At 37.8% G+C, this 20,013-nt stretch overlaps 1 protein-coding gene and 1 long non-coding RNA gene across 8 annotated transcripts in view; one reads left to right on the top strand and one right to left on the bottom strand.

Annotated features, from left to right (window-relative positions):
* FMNL2 (formin like 2) overlaps positions 1–20,013 on the bottom strand; it is a 335,576-nt gene that overhangs the window by 47,283 nt on the left and 268,280 nt on the right. For all 7 annotated transcript variants that reach the window (XM_077153833.1, XM_077153840.1, XM_077153838.1 and 4 more), the window contains 2 exons: positions 17,863–17,939; positions 16,160–16,253 (listed from right to left, as the gene is read on the bottom strand). In XM_077153833.1, the coding sequence (XP_077009948.1) occupies positions 16,160–16,253; positions 17,863–17,939 (171 nt within the window). The remainder of the gene's footprint in view (positions 1–16,159; positions 16,254–17,862; positions 17,940–20,013) is intronic.
* LOC143677633 (uncharacterized) overlaps positions 1–20,013 on the top strand; it is a 64,532-nt gene that overhangs the window by 23,043 nt on the left and 21,476 nt on the right. The window lies entirely within an intron of this gene.

The raw sequence follows: 20,013 nt of genomic DNA, 5'->3' as shown, positions 1-20,013 counted from the left end.
TTTATTAATTAAAAAAATTAACACAACATTTAGAAATCATTCCATTCTACATATACAATCAGTAATTCTTAATATCATCACATAGATGCATATTCATTGTTTCTTAGTACATTTGCATCGATTTAGAAATAGAAATAGAAAGACAACAGAAAAAGAAATAAAACAATAATAGAAAAAAATAAAAAAAGAAGAAAAAAAAAACTATACCTCAGATGCAGTATTTTAAATTTTAATACAGTAACTATCAATAGAGAATCTGTGTAAGCAAAAGCTCTTTGGGGTCCACAGTCATTTTTATGAGTGTAAAGGGGTATGGGAACCAAAATGTTAAAAACAACTGGGTCAGGGAACAACCTCTTTATCTCTACAAAGCTGAAAATTCTTAGAGCCCAAAACATGAAGATGCAAATAAATGGATTTAAAATAGTTAAGATTTTTTACAATGTTCTTTGGGAGTCAACCACGTCATATAAAGAACTACTGCCTCTGCCTTCCCCCAAAGATGAGGCCACATTACTGAGAAACCAGATGCCTTTTTCCCTGCCTGGAAAAAAAGCCCTCCACCAGTTTACAAGGTTAAAAAATGGACTTCCCTTAGATTATGTTTAACAAGGCTTTACAGTCCTTGGCATTTACCAGCAGCAGTCCCTGGTTGGTCCCTGCATGCCTCCAGGATGAGCCCACCTCTGTGCAGGCAGGCTATCACATCCAGACTCATTACAAGGCTAGATTTTTTTTCCCAAAGCCAAACGAATGCTAAATTTAAAGCAAGTATTTGAGAGAGGTACAGAATAGTTCTCTTCTACAGGATTTGCAGAACATAGCTTCTCCAGAGTTAAGGGAGAATGAGACTCAGTAAAATCCACCCAAGTAAACAGATTTGGCCTGGGATACCTGACACACTGTATTAAACAACCAAGAACCAATAAACAAGAACAAAAAAATTACTTTTTATTAACGCACTAAATATATCCTTGATATCTACCACATAAAATATATTATTTACTAGGTTTATACCAGTTCCTGGAAAACATCTCAAAATGGAAAATTCTGTGTTGTTCTCTGTGGCGTACCCATAAGTCTGAGCAAGCACATGTGTTGCCGGCACAATCCTCAGTGGGGAAGGAGCCCTCATTTTCCACAGCTAAAACCAAACCCCCAAGACAAACCCCTAAAATAGCTTGTGTTACCACAGTTGGCCATTTCCACTATCCAGTGACGCAGAGCTGAGAGGAGAAATTCTGCCAAAGAGATCAACTTTATGATGAAAGGTGAGTGACAGTGATTGTTGGAGCATAATCAGGAACCACTGAGCCATTTTCTTCTACTGAGAGTGTTTCAGTAAATTGTTGTGAATGAGAACTAAGTATGACCACGTATCCTTGGCAGACTGATATACAGAATGAAAGAGTTGGGCAGGAGCCACAGGCACCACTGTGGTGAAAGAATAAAGAATGGCTGTTGAACTACAGTGGGCAGAAACAAATTTAGAGTATGATGGAGCAGTTGGGAAATGGAAGGAAAAAAAAACTCAGTCTTTCAAAACCTGCTCAGACCAACATGGCACCCACGAGTGGTACTGAGCATTTGCCTGGCACCACCAGTTCACTTTCTGATTACGGAAGTAGCTAGGTCTTGTGACACCTTAGAGATGGTTTTTAAGGAGACTTGGCTGATGATTGATGCAGTCACTTTTTCCAGGCAGTAACAAGGGGCGAAAGTGGTCATTTAAAGTCACAGTGATCTACTTTCAGCTTGTTGCTACCTTATCAATTAGTCTTGGACATGTTAGTCTTTGTGGGGTTTTCTGTTTTGTTTTCTTTAAGGCTTTTTTTTTTTTTTTTTTGCGGGGCTGCATGGTCCGGAAATCGAACCCGGGCCTCCCAAATGAAAGGTGAGCATTCTACCACTTAACCACCCATATACCCTGTTTGGTTTTTTTTTAAATGAAGTCACTGATCATTTTATTATCTAGCTATCTTCTTTTCCACATCTGCAGTCAAAGAAGCCCTTAACCTTTCTTAGATAGAGCTATCTGAATATACACATGCAATACATATTATAAAGACAAGTGTAGACAAAATTTCATATAGTATCATAAAACTTTAGTGGAGGGATATAGGAACCATTTGACTAACTTCCCACCTAAAGCAGGAACAGAAGCCACAGATTCCATGTGAGCTATCCTTTTATTCTCTTGACCATCCCTTTGTGCTGCCTTTTGCCCAACTCTTCCAAGCATCGTCTAGCCTGTCTCCTTCCTCTTCCTCCAAAGTGAAAGTCCCTGAGTTGCCCACTCCTTTAGTTACAATCCTCTTCTCTACTTGGATCACACACACACACACACACACACACACACACACAGCCCCCGATCATGTCTAAGCCTATCTGCTCATTTATTATTTTCACTTCACAACTAAGAATTTGACCCTGCACATTTTACAATTAAAAACCCAATTTAAGAAATCCAAAGTTCATTTTCTTTGCATGAAAAAGAAATTTCTAGATCATATTTGTTCATCGTGGTTGGACTACTTTGTTCTTAATTAAATTTATATTATTTGAATAAATTCTTATTATCTTAAGTCAGGCGCTATTTGTTATAGATTGCTCTTTGTTGACTTTTCTCCAATTTTTTGGCTTCATTTCCATTTCCATGACCACAAACTGGGTCCAGAGCCCAGGAATTTATCTTCCAGTTTATGTGAGCAATGATACTAAAAATTTATCTGAATTATATAAAATGTCTTTCTCAGATCAAATTAAATATATATAAAAGCACTTTACAAAAAGTGAAGTTTCATATAACTGAGTTCCTTCCTTTTTTCTTTTTCCTCTTGTATCTATCTTCCAGCTGAAAAATTTTTAATCACAGATTTCAAATCTTTTCACTATTATTTCCTCACAACCTTATTTATATTTGTCTCCCATCATGTTTTATTTCTGTAATGTGGACCCCAGTAAAGAGTTTTCCCTTGTTAATCAGCACATTTATTCAGATCTAGACTACTCCTAAGAGATTTCATGCCAATCTCCTCTTCTGTTCCCAAAATCCTCTCCACCAAATCATGTACCTTCCTTTCTTTACAATCCTGCTCAAGACCTACTCCCTCCCTTTGGGCCCAATAATCTACAAAATCTGCACTCTGATAATCTACAAAATCTATTATAACTCTTCCCATTAGGTTCACTTTTTGGTGGAAAACTGAGGATACATATGAACATGCATAAAAAGTGCTTGGTATGTGATGACATGCCATATAAGGTTGTATATGACCTTTCACATTAAAAGGATCTGGATTTAAAATCCCAGAGGTACCATTTACTAGAGTATGTCAGTAGGCTCATTTACACTGAGTCTCTTCTTCCTACTTCATTGGACAGATCTGAGAATTACTGCACTCATGGCACTAAGCAAACAGGAAATGGTAGCTTCATTATTTCCATATATGTATGTGCCTTGCATATTTACATGACATAATAACATACAGGCTCATGTTTACAACCTGGAAGAAAATGGAATACACTCATGAACTGTGTTAACATTTCTTTCTGAAGGTGAGTGCTTGCTATTTTAAAAGAAACCAATCAGGGCAGTGCACTGGTGGCTTCAGTGGCAGAATTCTTGCCTGCCGTGCCAGAGACCTGGGTTCGATTCCCAGAGCCTATCCACACACACACATAAAAGGAAACCAAAAAGCAAAATCCTCATGTGTTGACTATGGTTCCCAAATAAATAAAAATGTGCTTATTTTTTACAAGTGCTTAAATTTCAAATGAAATTTGAACTTGAGTCACACAAAAAGTCAAGTTCAATAAACCTATGCATTGTCAATGTATCTCAAACATTAGTTTAAACTATAACAGGGAATAAAAATATGAATATGAGCACAATTTTTAAAATTTTGAATTATTGTCCTCTTACTACTGACTTCAACATATATCTGGTCCTTAATCTATTACCTATCGAGGACAGTCCAGTCTTTCTTGAGACAACATAAACTTTTGTGGGACAAAAACTGTATCTTTTATTTGCTGTCAACCTCCCACGATCCTATAGCAATACTTTCTCCACAACAAGAAATATATTTGTTCAATAGTTCTGTAGTAGTTTCAGAGACTTTTGATTTTGTTTTTCAATTCTGAAGAAAAGGTGGTCAATGATCAATGTCTTTATATGTGAAAAAAAAACATTATACAAAAGATACATGAGCATCTTTAGAAAAGACACAAGGAAACTGTCTACGTGAAACACTACAAGGCCAAATCTGACCCAAGATAAGGATATTGTAGCTATGTGAAGCATTGTTATTTACCAAACATTACAGCAACAGAAATGAACTCTAAAAATATAGAAGCCACAATGCCACCCTAAATCCTTTTCACTTATTTCCCTGCATCTTTATGCAGTTACTCATTTTATATATACACACACATATAAATTACCTATGTGTGTGTGTGTGTGTATATATATATATATATGACATACATAAATGACTGATCCTTTTTTTTCAGTTAACAGTACAACATAAGCATTTTCATAATTATTTTAATGGTTAAATCTGGACGTTTAATTACTGATGCTTAATGCAGTACTATATCTGGGGCTTAGCACTTAACTTAATGGCTGCTAAAATAACCTATAAACCATAATTCTTTGACATTTAAAAAAAAAGTATTTCTATTTTCACTTAATATAAATCTACCTTAAAAAGCAACTACAGGGCAGGCCACGGTGGCTCAGCAGGCAGAGTTCTTACCTGCCATGCTGGAGATCTGGGTTTGATTCCTGATGCCTACCCATGCAAAATAAATAAATAAATAAAAAGCAACTACAACAAATATGGAATACTAAAATACATTTAAATTTCAAGCTATGGACTCTTAAAATATGTCTTTACTGTGCAAGTTAGGGTTGAGTAAGGGAGAAGAATAGGAAGCAGTTATTTCACACAGGAAAAAGAAACCAAGGTAGTATATAAATCTGCACAAAACAAACAAATAAACCCAGAATGGCAACCAAATCTTGACCAGGGACTGAAAACTTCCATTCTAATGGTTTTCAGAATTGGTGATGATATAACCAAAGCTGTAAGAGTTTTGATTCCAATTCTCTAATCAACTCGCAGCAGAGTGCTTCATACTGTCCTGATGTACCTTACATCAAAAACAACAGCTAATTATCTAAGACTCACTTTTCAAGTGAAAACTCCATTTGTAGGGACCAGTGCCAGCTGCTCTCAGGTTCTGTGGAGGGAGTCTTACAGTAACACTCAGCTCTCGCTCGCTTTCTCTGTGTCCTCCAGTACTATCTTCCAAGATTATGAAATGAAGGCACATAAGCCAACTGTTTTACAGTTGGCAAAGGGAATAAGCTTTTAAAAGGGTCTTTTTATATGAATAAAAATAAGAAGAGACAAGCTAGTTTTAAAAAGGATGGGGCTCCTGGTTTCTAAGATTTCACCCAGACTTGTGGAGAGAGGGGAAGGATGCAATTAAGTCAGGTTGAGAAACAAAGCATCTCTACAAATGGCCACCTCTACAAAAGGTAATAACAGGACAATGTGGTCTACCTCTAAGCACTGTTATCCACTGGTACATCATTTTTTGTTGTTGTTTTTTAACCACACCCAAGCTCACATTAAAGGAAAGCCCTAAAGATTGTTTTAAGTTTTTGAATAAAGCGGCTGAAGGAACAGATCACTATCGATGGGGGAAGAAGCCCAAGGAATGACAAATATGAATGGTGAAACTTCTGAAACAAATATCAGACCCCAACCACACCCTGCTATCCAAGTGACCTCATGCTGAGTGCACTGCCACAGAGTTTTGGAGCAAAACAGAACAGCAATTTCTTTCTTAGCAGAAAATGTCAATCTAAACAGTCAGTGCTTAAAGAAAATCAGGGAACCCACTTCCTACTACTGCTTGTTATCTTAAAGCCACAGGGCAAAAGGAAGACGAGGCCCTTCACATTATACCCCCAACTTCTCTTACCATGCCCTGTGCCCCTTTAAAACTGGAGAATCAAGTCAAACAAAACTCCTTGAAGCTTTATTAGCATGCCACCTTCTTTGTATAAAATGACTCTTATTCTCTTTATCTGGCACAGTAGGCTGAATAACGTCTGTTTGCATCATAAATACTTCCAACTCCCTGATACCCCTAGAAGTAAAGGAATAAACCAAGCCAATGCCTTTAAATACAACCAGCTGTGTTATCAGCCACACAAACAGCCTCCCTCAAGATATCATGTCCTGCTCCCTGAAACCGTGAATATATTGCCCAATACTGCAAAAGAATGTGACAGATGTGAGTGAGGATCTTAAGGTGGGGAGGTTACCCTGGAGTATTTTGGGGCAGAGCCTGAATGAAATCACAAGATTATATCTTACAGAGGGAAGCAGGAAGCTCAGAGTTTGAGACAGAAAAGGCCGAGTTAGAGACAACACAGCAGAGAGGGAGAGAGAAGGTGCTAAGTTGCTAGCCTTGAAGATGGAGGAAGGCGTTACAAGCCAAGAAATGTAGGTGGCCTCTAGAAGCTGAAGGCAGCAAGGAAATAGGAAACAGTGCTTCCCTGGAGCCTCCAAAAGACCATCACCCCACAGACCCTGCTTTAGTCTTCTAAAACTGGAAGGTAATTTTTTAAGCCTCTAAGTTTGTGGTAGTTTTTTACAGCACCCATAGGAAATTAATACACCTGGTAAACCCTTATTCATCTTAAATCCAGCTGCCTATGGGAAACCTCACCTAAGAGCTCTCATGCCATCTTCCCCCCACCTAGGTTAGCCATTTCTCCTGTGCACAAATTCATGCCCTGCATTCACTTTTCTAGAGTCCAATACTATAATTGTCAAATATTTCTTTCTTTCTGCAACTAGAGTGGGAGGTTCCCTGTTAAGAGTAGGGCCTATGCCTTATTCATTTCCAGTGCTTATCAATGTTACTGGCACACAGCGGGCACTGGAATATCCATGGAACTATGTTCACTAAGTTAGCATGACTTGCTCCTTCATGTTCAGCAGCAGACCAGCCTTCAATGGATAAGATACTGGTGATAAAGAAACAACTCGTTCATTAAAAGGGACTTGGAAATCCCATGAAAACAACCCTTTACTCTTCTAAGAAGGCTGACACCACAATACTGTTTGCCCATAGCACACTTGCTTAAAAGAAGTAATAACCATCTTTCTATCTCAAACTGCAACTTCTCACTCCTGAGGGAGAAGTCAAGTATTGGGTTAAGTGAAGAAAAGAGAAAAAATAGAAGAAGAACATTTCTAACTATACTGGTAATTCTCATCAGTTACTGAGGCAAACTGTATTTTCCAATGTGGCCATAGCAGTTTTTCCCTCCCACATGCTCTCCTGCACTGTGAGCCTGAGACATCAAGAAATGAGGTCCAGTTCCCACCCCTCTGCATGTGGGGTAGCCTTGTGACTGACAAGTAACTAACAATGCAGCAGAAGAGATACTGCATGACTTCTAAGACTAGCTCAGAAGAAATCTTGCAACTTCTGTCATCTTTAATGTTTGGCCTCAAGATGTTCCTTGGGATGCTCCCTCTTTGAATCCACCTGCCGTGGTGTGAGAATTCCCAAGTGCCAGCCACACAGAGTTCTGCATGTAGCCACTTTGGTTGACAGTCCAAGCTGAGCCCAGCATTTGAGTCAACTAATCCACAGGCCAGACACATGAGTAAAGAAGCCTCCACAGAATTCCTGTCCCTAGTCAACCAAATCTTCCCTGATGAAACCTTGGACATTATGGAATACAGACAGGTCATCCCTACTGTGCCCTGACTCCTTGACTCACAGGATCCATGAGATAACCAAACTAAATTTATTATGCACAGTTGATAACTGCAAGTTATTAAGCAGAAAAAAAGTAGCGACTAAGCAGTAATAATACTACTAAAACTGTGGCTCTGCTTCCTGGTCTTAGGAAGATGGATTGGCCAAAGAAGAATCTTGGTGAATTAGATCAAGCCATCTGGCATGATGCAATGAGATATGTACACACTCTAAAACTATAGCTCTCATAGTTTGAGATTTGAGAGAACACAATGATTATAGCTCAATGACAGACAGAAGAAAGTATGTACCCTTATCATACTGAAGATTTTACACATTAAGAGTCATTGCAATGCAGGGATGAGCCTGGCCCTGGCACTGTGGGATCGACAATGCCTTCTTGACCAAAAAAGAATGAAAAGAAATATAACAAAATAAGCTATTTGTGGCTCAGAGAATAAAAACAGAATCAAAAGGCCATTTAGAGGCTATTGTTATACAAGTTTCAGCTAGATATTCATTGCTATGACTTGCCAAACTCCAAACAACATCATTCTTGTTAACCCTAAAGGACACCAAGAGCTCTGAGATCCTACAAAAGTTGCATGCATTCAGTTTACTTTTCAGAAACCTAAAACCTTAAGATGGTTCCTAGGCCAGATAAATCCTGAAACCCAGAGGGGCCATTATTTCCAAGAACATCAACCAGTTCCTTCCCCCATCCCATATTGTCAACTTCTGTGCTGTTCTGAAGATATGATGTACCTCAGAAAAGCCATGTTTTAATCCTGAGCCTATCTTATGGGGGCAGTTGTTTCTTTTAATCCTGATTCAACCTGACAGGTGGAAGCTTTTGATTAGATTATCTCCACAGAGATGTGGCAAGCTCACTTGTAGGAGTAACCTTCTGATTAGATTGAGATGTGACGCCACCTATTCCAGGTAGGATTTGATTAGTTTACTGGAGTCCTTTAAAAGAGGAAACATTTTGGAAAAACCTTTAGCGTAGACAGAGTCTACACAGCAAGAGACCTTTGGAAATGCAGAAGGAAAATACCCCTGGGGAAGCATTATGAAATGAGGAGAAAAAGCTAGCAGACCCCGCCATGTGCCCTTCCAGCTGAAAGAGAAACCCTGAACTTCATCGGTCCTTTTTTCGGAGTTAAAGTATCTGTGTCTGGATGCCTTAATTTGGACATTTTCATGGCCTAGCCCACTGTAAATTTGCAACTTAATAAATTCCCTTTTAAAAACCATTCCGTTTATGTCAGGGTAAGATAATGGGTAATTGGAGCTGATGGAATACAGACTGTGCAATAGGACTAGATACAAAAACTCAAAAATGGACAGCACAATAATACCTAATTGTAAAGTATTCATGTTAAAATACTGAATGAAGCTGCATCCGAGCTATAGGTTTTTGTTTTGTTTTGTTTTGTTTGTTTTGTTCTTATTATTATTACTTTTATTTTTTTTCTCTATATTAACATTCTATATCTTTTTCTGTTATACTGCTAGTTCTTCTAAACCGATGCAAATGTACTAAGAAACGATGATCATGCATCTATGTGATGATGTTAAGAATTACTGATTGCATATGTAGAATGGTATGATTTCTAAAAAAAAAAAAAAAAAATGGTCAGCACAATACTGCCTAATTGTAATGTAATTATGTTGGAACGCTGAATGAAGTTGCATCTGAGCTATAGTTTTTTTTTGTTTTTTTTTCTCTTATATATTTTTGTACTTTTTATTTTTATTTGTGTTTTCTCTCTGTGTTATCACTTTATTTCTTTTTCTGTTGTCGTGCTATTTCTTTCTCTAAATCGATGCATATGTACTGAGAAATGATGACCATACACCTATGTGATGATATTAAGAATTACTGATTGCATATGTAGAATGGATTGATTTCTAATGTTGTGTTAGTTAATTTTTTTTAATTAATAAAAAAAAAAAAAAAAAAAAACCATTCCGTTTATGGTATATTGCATTCCAGCAGCTTACAAACTAAAACAACCCCCTTTTCAGCATGAAAAAAAGTTGGAATGGAAATAACCCCAAATATCCCTTAAGACTGAGAGAAGGATCGAAGAAGAAGGAGGAGTTATACAAAGAGGTTAGGATTTAAGTCATTTATTGAAATTGAATATGAATGACTACTGAATCATTACGTTATTATTTCTTTTTAGTCTCCAGTGTCTTGGAGCAGCTAGAAGGAAAGAAACGAAAATTGTGGAACTGTAACCCATACCAAACTTTGAAATCTGTTCTATAACTACTTGTTAAACTGTACTTTGCAATTAGGATAGTCTTGAACTGGATTTATAATCCTATACCCTCAAAATTTTGAGATGTTAGATTAGATGGGATTAAACTCAGAGGGATGCTGGAAGCACACCAAAATGTCTGCTCTCCTTCCTGCCCAATTTGGTCCACTGCAAATAAAACTTGACAGGCTTACTTAAATCAACTTAGTAATGTGTAGCACGATGCTTTCAGATGCCCAGTAGCTAAACCACATCAGTTTTCTTAGGAAGTCTTCTAAAAACAGGCAAAAAAAAAAAATCTACTGACTAGTGCTATGTGTAAGAGAACTGGTGGCCTTGAGTGACTTATTTCACAAGGCTCCATCTATCTACATTAGAAGGTCAGAAGTGGGAGGGAGTTGGGCCTTTAACAACTGAAATCAGACTTTTTTGTTAAAGCCAGATGCTGTCATTATGGGAGATGAGAACACAATTATAATCAATCTGGCATCCTGATGAATTCCAGGTGCACCTCTACACAGCTTGGGGGAGCTGGAGGCTCAAAGCCCTTAGAAGGTTTTATTACTCGTGTCATACTAGGTGGTTTCACTGCAGAGTCTAAGGGGCCTAAGTACTTTTTCCCCTTTGATTTCAAATGGGAACTTTTTTGTTTTTAGCCAGATGTGTGTACACAATTTTTTAAAGTAAGGCAGTTTCTCAGAATATGAAGGAAAAGTAGTAAAACTAAGGAAAAACTGAAGAGAGCAAAGCCTAAGTGGAAGACCTCGAGGTTCGTAAAGGACATTAGTTTAAATATCACCTTTATAAATCTAAAGTGAGTGCTGGGTGATGTTCTTAACCAGTCAGTATAGTTTTATGACCCAGAGGATCACTAGCTCTGGTCTAAGTTGTTTGAGAGAGAAGAATCATCACCAAGCAGACCCCAAACAGTGTTTATGGTGGCTAGGCTTCAAGGGCACAGTGAGTATCTAGCCACATTTTAGGAATGCCTGCCCATTTTCCAAGCCTGGTTCTCCAGTCTCCTTGTCAAGTCTGTGTACTTTTCAACATCCTTCCAATCAACCCTTTCCTCTGTATGTTAGAATCAATTTCTGCTCCTTGCAAACATGACCGTGATACAAATATCAAAAGAGTGACCTTTTCTTTCAAACATCTTTTCTTTCTTTCTGATAAACCTAATGATCAAAAATAAATGCCACACAACTAATCCATTTAGGGAAGATGGCTGTATGTCCTTCCACACAGCTAAATTAGCCAATCAGGAAAAACAGATGATTCCTTGTTCTCACACCAGTCCTCATTTTAGGACCATAAATTTTCATGAGAAGATGTTTCAATGCCAAAACCAGATATGTATTATTTCCCTCTATTTAAAAAAAAGAAAAAGCTTTGTTTTGTTTTGTTTTTTTTGGGAAGAGAAAAGAACTCAAGGAGCGCAATGGTTGGCTAATTTGTTTGTCTTCACTACTCAATCACTCACATATTCAGGCATGTTGCAACCCACATTTGGTAGTTTTGCCATCAGAATTTATGTAATCAAAGCTCATGTATCACCATACACACTGAGGTTATCTATATATGTGTTTGCTCAGTGACAGCAGCTTCGGCCCCACCTCCATCCAAAAGATATCCAAACGAGCACTTAGAAGTGCTCCCTATTTCCTAAAACATGTACCCTGAGATGTAACAAGCTATACCAAGATTCTCTGGGGAAAAAAAAAATAAAAAACTGAAATGTTTTGATTCTGAATATTAATTGAAATATAAGAAAACGATGTTAACTATACATAAAAAAATCTATCAATAGCTGAAAGATATCTTGCTTCACTTTGCATCTGAATTCATTAATTTAGCAGTGGTCAACTCAGACAGAATGGATTTGCTGGCTCAAGAGGGAGAAGCAAAAATATATATATGCTGCTACATACTTAAGAGGCATGGTCTTTAAATTTCCTTTTAGCATCTGCCATATTGCAGCAATATGTTCTGCTGTTCTGACAACGATCAAAGCCCAAAGGATGGCCTACTCTAAACCCTATTATTTTATTTGCAAAAAAATGTCTGATGTCTGATGACAAGTCCTCCCAACACAAATGGGGATAATCCCTTCATCCTTCCTAGGGAGATGAAAGGAATCACCACTTACTAAAAGGGATAAAAAGCTTTAAAAGCTATCTTCTTGAGGGCAATGCTCTTATTTATTCCAACTCCCTGGTATTCTGGTATCTTATAAGGTGCTCCCTTTGCCATACAGGGTCCAAAGATGTCACTCATTGACCCCAGCCCTGTCTGCACATCACAAGGACAACTTGTCCGAGTCAGGGGCAGCTGGCTCCCACACCCTCCTAAAGCCAAGAGATTCCAATAACATTTTGGCTACAAATACTAAGGAGTACGCCCATCACCATGGCTCCTGAGGGAAAAAAATCCACTCACATAAAGAAGGGAGAAAAAGAGAAGAGGGAAGGTGTGGTAGTTAGATTGAGTCATCAACTTGGCCAGGTAAAAGCACCTAGTTCTGTTGCTGTGGACATGAGCCAATGGTATGTGAACCTCATCTGTTGCTCATTACATCCACAGTCAGCTAGGAGGCGTGCCTGCTGCAATGAATCATGTTTGATTTAATTGCTGGTGCTTAAATGAGAGAGCTCAAGGTAGCACAGCCCAAGCAGCTTAGCATACCTCATCTCAGCACTAGCAGCTCAGCCCAGACCTTTGGAGATGCAGAAAGAAATCACCCCAGGAAAAGTTGTTGAAACCCAGAGGCCTGGAGAGAAGGCCAGTAGAGATCACCCTGTGCCCTGTGCCTTCCCATGCAAGAAAGAACCTCAGTTGAAAGTTAGCTACCTTTCCTCTGAAGAACTAACGAAATAAATCCCCTTTTACTAAAAGCCAATCCGTCTCTGGTGTATCGCATTCCAGTAGCTAGCAAACTAGAACAGAAGTACTTAAAGACTTGATACTGTGTCTGGCATTACATTTTTTTAAAATTTATTTATTAATTAAAAAAATAAACAAAATAAAACAACATACATAATCAGTAATTCACAATATCATCACTTAGTTGCATATTCATCATTTCTTAGAACATTTGCCTTAATTCAGAAAAACAAATACAAAGACAATAGAAAAAGAAATAAAACGAACACAGGAAAGAAAAAGAAAAGATTATACCTACCATACCCTTTACCCCTTGCTTTCATTGATCACTAGCATTTAAACTAAATTTATTTTAGCATTTGTTCCCCCTATTATTTATTTTTATTCCATATGTTCTACTCCTTTGTTGACAAGGTAGATAAAAGGAGCATCAGACACAAGGTTTTCACAATCACACATTCACATTGTGACAGTTGTATCATTATTCAATCATCCTCAAGAAACATGGCTACTGGAACACAGCTCTATATTTTCAGGCAGTTCCCTCCAGCCTCTCCGCTACATCTTAAACAACAAGGTGATACCTACTTAATGCATAAGAATAACCTCCAGGATAACCTCTCGACTCTGTTTGGAATCTCTCAGCCATTGACATTTTGTCTCATTTCCCTCTTCCCCCTTTTGGTTGAGAAGGTTTTCTCAATCCCTGATGTTGAGTCTCAGCTCATTCTAGGGTTTTTCTCAATCCCTTGATGCTGAGTCTCCGTTCATTCCAAGATCTCTGTCCCGCGTTGCCAGGAAGGTCCACACCCCTGGGAGTCATGTCCCACGTAGAGAGGGGTAAGGTGGTTACATTTTTTTTTTAAAGCAAGGTCAAGAAAAAGTAACACTCTTCCATTGCACGACTGAATAAACAGATCAATGCTCTTTTGACCTATCCCAGGACAGAGTTTCTCAGGGATATGCTCCTGACCTTGCCCTCATTTCCACAGCTATTAGGATAATCCCTTTGCTTGGGGTCTACATGGACACCACAATCTGAGGTTAATGCAAGCCAAGAGCACAAGCAAGACAGCTCTGTGTCTCCTCTCGCTCAAAAGGACAGAAATAAAGCAGATTTAGTTGAAGCTCTAAATACTGAGACTCAAAAACTAATTTAGTTCTTATCACAAGAGTAGGATCACTTTTTCTTTTTAAACTAAGTGCACTCTATGCCCTAAGTGGCTAAACCATCTGATTCTGACACCAAATGGTTAAAACTCAATTCTGAAAAATGAAAAAATAAAGAAAAACTCAATTCTGCAAGCATTTGCACCCACCATGCCTATGAAAGGCAATCTTACCAAAGATAAAACAATTAACATTTATCTCATGGAGTGCTGGCTTTACCTAATACGGACTCTACTGAAACACATTTTTAGGACATAATTTGTCCTGCAGTATAATCGGATGCCTGATATAATACGAATCATATTATATCATGGGTCACTGATAATCATATAAGTGCTTCCAGTGTGGAAAAGACTGGGTATGTATTATTTTAAAATATAATCTAATGATAAAGTTTGCAAAGATTCGGGAGTTTTATTCATGGCACATGCTGTTTCTCTTTCATTTTAGAACCCATCCTCCCAAACATACTTCTTCTTATTTATAAATATAAACTATATATATTTATATATGATATCTAAAAGTATTCACAGACCAGCATTCATATATTCTTATTTCTATTTTGGGGGAAGCCAGAATATAAATGTAATGTTTTACCATTATTCTTTATTTTCTTGGAGCCTGGATACTATTTCACTGTCACTGGGGCTAAATATATGAAAGCCAGTATCTGGTTGGCATCAACAAAATGGACAGTACCAAGATCGTGAAGGCAAAACTGAGGGAGGGGAGGCAATGCAAATAAAGGAATAGGACAAGTATTTTCCTTTTTCCTGTCTTTGAAGCTTCCGGGTCTATGTTTAAAATTATGGGGTTATTTCAAGAACATATGGCAGCTGGGGAAGTGAGTCTCATTAAGGGAAGGCCTGGCAGTCTTGCTCTAATTTGCACTTCCCTCCAAGATTCACACAAATCTGGGCCCAAACATCACCACAGTTTTGAGAAAGGAGCATTTAGGATGAGGAACATCAAATCCTGATCCTAAGTTCTGCCACTTACCTCATTCCGTGACCGTAAGAAAACAGTGTGTTTTAATTTGAGCTTATTCTTCTATAAAATGAAGATATGAATACTTGTCACAGATGTTATTATAGAACCAAATGCTTCCCCATGTGTACCTGGCACAGCTCCTGGCATATAGTACAAATACTAAGTGGGTTCTGCTCCAGGAGATCTTGGAAAAGATGAGTCACACCCTGGAAGTCTGAGATCTGGAATTTAATTCAGCTTGATTCTTGAGTCTTAATCCAGAAGCATTTGGAATCAAGGCATAAGTAGGATAAGGTATAACTAGGCTAGAGAACCTTTTGTAACCAGGGCTTTTAAAAGTGCCTTCAGTGTTCTCCAAGGACTACCTTTGTAATTGCCCACATCTAAGTAACCTCAGATATTAGCACACACTAAGGTTGAGTAGAGGCATTCTTCATCACCATGATAATACTGTGCAATACCACGAAGGGAAACTGGCTATTACCTCACACAAGATATTCTGATACTCTGGAAGGGAATCCTTGATATCATGTTATCTATATTGTTTCTTCTTTTTTTAGTTAAATAGTCTCCATTTTCAACTATGCATGCCACTGACTTATTGTTTGCCTGTGACAGGACCAGCGGTTTAAATTTATAAACTCCTAAAATCAGTGTCAGTATTTATTTGATAGGCTGTTCATAACATCCTGCAAAGCAATGACAATAAATAGGATTTGAGGAAAGTAATGATAATGAAAGAGCTCATAAAATTTACATGATAGATGATCAAGCATCACCCCTAATTAAAACCACATACATTTATTTAACCAAATTTGTTTTCAAACTGGTTACTCCATATTCTCCAAAGGAAAATGAGTTACACAAATATTTTTAACTTATCCTGGAAATGAGACACCAAAGAAAAAGCATAATCTATCCATTTAAGGTATTTAGACAAAGTTCTTTACTTCCTCCTCAGCAACATCTTAGAAAATTAACGATTACAATCCTTGTTCAAAGACATCCCATTATACCTGTGTGAGCATTATTTTTAAAACTATAGAATATCCTACCTCCTTAAAGTTATCAAATGCTGATAAAATGATTTCATGTCCACCTCTGACAAGACAAACAGCTGCCAACAGCTCTAACACAAGGGCTTTTGTTCTGTCAAAACAAGAAGAAAAAAGAAAGACAAATCAATATAAGTGACAGGATGAAGCAACTGTTCCTTCCTTTCGGGATGGAGGTAATAAATGGTAATAAATTATTTTGGATTTTTCTATGTTTTTTAAACCTTTTCTAACTGAGGTATAACTATATTACAGTATGTTTTTAAACATTTACTAACTTCTAAATATGTGGTTTGTCTAAGGCAGCAAATTTGGAAGACATGTTTCCCACTCACTAAATTACAAACTACTAATGAAAACAAATTCCGGGAAGTAGTCTCTTAGCCCTATTGTCAGGTGACTCAGTACAAAATGGTTGAAAACATTCATTGATAAGCCCAAGACAACAGAAAACTTGGTAATATGTAGGAAAACAAACTACTGGTTAAATATTTTCTCTAACTTTTAGAGCCATAGGCATAATATTTGCCTAAAAATTTGTAAATCAACTGAATATAAAAAATCAACTGAGTTTTTATAATCTATTCTTCCTGTGCAGAAGATCTGATAGGAAATGTATTACAGTTGTGTAATACAAGAGCATATTCTTTGACTTAATAAAACAAAGTGTTATCTAAAATATTTTTGGAAGGAGAACCAAGAGATATATTCTACGTTTTCATATATAATGCCAAGTATAGCATTGCTTCTTCATCACAAGGCCATTTCAGTATTTCATCTTTATTCTGGAATAAAAGGAATCACTAACCTCTAAAACAAAGACCTCCTTGCCACTCCACAATGCCAATTGTCTTAATAAAAATAAATAATGACTTCCCAGTAGTTGAAAGCAGGAAGAGAAAGGCATGACTACTGTGGATTCCAGTAAACTGAGGAAGTAATTATGAAGTTACAAAGCTTTAATCAGGTGTTGTTTGAAAGAATATTCACTATTTCAATAGGAACTTTAAAGTCTTGCAATGCATTACAAATCAGAAAGGATCCCATTTATAATCATATTTTTGAAGTGAAGTAATAGTTTTCAGAGCTTCAGTTTATACAGAAGTATCTGATGAAAGCTAATTACATGTTTGAAATGCAGAATGCCTCACCAAAATGGGAAACGCATTAGAATAATTAAAACAAACAGATGAAGACATGTTTCTGGAAGTAATCCGTTATGTGGAAAAAATACATGTTGCTGGCCTTTAGAGGAAGATGAACTTAAAGGAATCTGCATACATAGGCTTTTGCTATTGTTTGTTTGCTAGTAAAAGCTACACAAGTAAAGGCAGTAAGTGTGGCTGAAGAAGGTGATTTTAGCAGCTTTTTTGCAGTAACTGGTTTAGCTAAGTCTCTAAAAAAGAAAATCCTGGCCCATGAATCCTGGCAACCTTACCTCATTCTCGCCACCAAATGTAGCCACAGGGGTGTTAAGAAATAGTCTTTGAAAGGAAAGAAAGCTTGAGGAGAACAGTGAAGGGCCAGAGCTGTCACCCATTGCTGACTCTGCCACATGTAAGAATGCAATCTGTCTAAAAGGAAAAGTCTACCCAGCCAAGAAGTCTACAGCCTTGAAAGTTTCCAAACTCTAACTTGGTTATGTGTTGATTACCTCTCTGCTTTACCTAGTTTGATACTTGTACGTGAGAAAGCAAGCTTACCTGGGATTCTTGTTGTTCAAGCTTAGTGCGATCTCATTGACAGCATGTGGATGAGACATGACCATGTTGAAACCATACTGAAATTAATGAAGGAAAAATGAAGCATTAGGAGTCAAGTCAGGGGACTGTGAATGTCAATTAAGAAACAAAAACCCGAAGTTCCAGTCTATAACTAAACTATACTATAATAAATACATTTATGTCTTGATTACATCAGTCTGAACGTATTTCATTCTCAAAAAAAAAATCTAGGAATGATAGAATTATCAAGCAACTATATTCCCTTTCTTTTCAAATGAACTGCATGTTGCATGTTGTTTTTCTTTATGAAAAATGTGAAGATATCCCAGAGACTCTGACCCAGTGATTCTCAACCATAGCTGCTTATTAGAATCAGTTTGGAAGAGTAAACAAAACAAAGCACTGATTCTTCAGGTTCTACCCCAGGCAATTTAATCCAAATCTTAAGGATGTACCATGGCACATGAATTTTTTTTAAGTTTCCAGGATGACTAATGTGCAGCCAGAGATGACAAACACTACCCTTAGCCCCTCTTCTGAGCAGTGACTAGAGGACCAAAAGCTGAGGAAAACCTGCACGTCACCTCACCCTTCCATCAAAGAAAAAGTTCAATAACGGGCACAAAAATTGTTGTTGATTCTGCTGAGTTAAGAACTTAATTCTGTACTCACTCTTAGCTCTCGGACCGTACTTCTTCTACACCAAGAAAATACAAGCAATCAAAAAGCAAACAAACAAACAAAAAAAGCTCCCTGCCACCACATCAACCCACCTACACAGATCTGTGCTTACCTCTTCCTAATAATGAACAGCCCCCAGGCACCAATCTAAGGCCAACCCCTCCGTTTGAGCTTCGTCCTATTGCCTTTTCACCTACTCAAGAACACTATATACTCCAGCAACTTTATCTCACTTTTTTTTCTCTTTATTGATTCATTAGCATAAAAACATGATGCAAATTATCTCATCTTCAATAACAACAATAAACTTCTCTTAACCCCATAATCTGTGCCTCATTTCTCTGCTATCTTCACAGCAAAACTCAATCCCTCTCCTCTCATTCTCTCTTGAAACCACTCCAATCAGGCATTCAATCTCCACTATTTCAATGAAACTGGTCATGCAAAGCTGGCCAATGACCTCCACTTTGCTAAATCCAATGGTCAATTCCCACCCCTCATCTTACATGACTTATCAGCAGTTTGACACAGTTGAATACTCCCTTCTCCTTAAAACATTTCTTTCACTTGGCTCCTACATTCCTGGCCATTTGTGTCTCTTGCTGGCTTTTTCTCATCTCTCTGACAACTAAACAAATCATCTCAGGGTTCATATTTCAGACCCTCTTTATTTCTCAAAAATGAGTGTTGATCTCATTCACTCTCCTGGCTTTATACACCATCTGTATGCTAATAAATCCCAGCAAATTTGTATCTTCAGCCCAGACATCTGACTTGGACTATAGTCTGGCATACCCCCATCCACTTAAGATCTCTACTCTGATGTCTAATGGAAATCTAATCTCAAGTTAACATCCCCCAAAGAGAACTCATACTCATCTCTCCCAAATCTCTTCTTCCTGAAGCCTTCTCTACCTTAGTAGATGGCAACTCCATATTATAGGTGTCTAGGACAAAACCCTTGGAGACATCCTCCACTCATTTTCTCTCTCATCACATATCCAATGCTACTGACTTTACCATCAAAATAAAACTAGAATCTGACCACCTGTCGTCATCTTTACTCCTATGATCCTAGCTCCTGCCACCTTCAGTGCTCACCCAAATAAAATGCAAAAGCCTTCGCCCATTTCAGACCCCTAAGGTCAATTCTAAACACAGAAGCCAGTCATCTTTTTAAATGCAGATACAAGATTATGTCATCCTTCTCCTCAAAACCCTTCAGTGACTTTCCACTAAAGCCTTACACAATCAGAACCCCTGTTAATTCTGATTTCACCTTCAACTTTCTCCCTCCTACTCATTCTTAACCAGTCACCCTGGTCTGCTTTCTCCACCCTGAGCACACCAGATACAGTCCTGCTTCAGGGTCTTTGCACTGCCATTCTCTCTTCTCTCTGCCTAGACTCTTCTTTCCCTAATATCCTTTATCTTGTTCCCTCACTAAAG

The sequence above is a fragment of the Tamandua tetradactyla genome, chromosome 3 (genome assembly GCF_023851605.1).
Source record: "Tamandua tetradactyla isolate mTamTet1 chromosome 3, mTamTet1.pri, whole genome shotgun sequence".
Lineage (NCBI taxonomy): Eukaryota > Metazoa > Chordata > Mammalia > Pilosa > Myrmecophagidae > Tamandua > Tamandua tetradactyla.
This window is presented reverse-complemented; position numbering and strand designations above follow the sequence as displayed.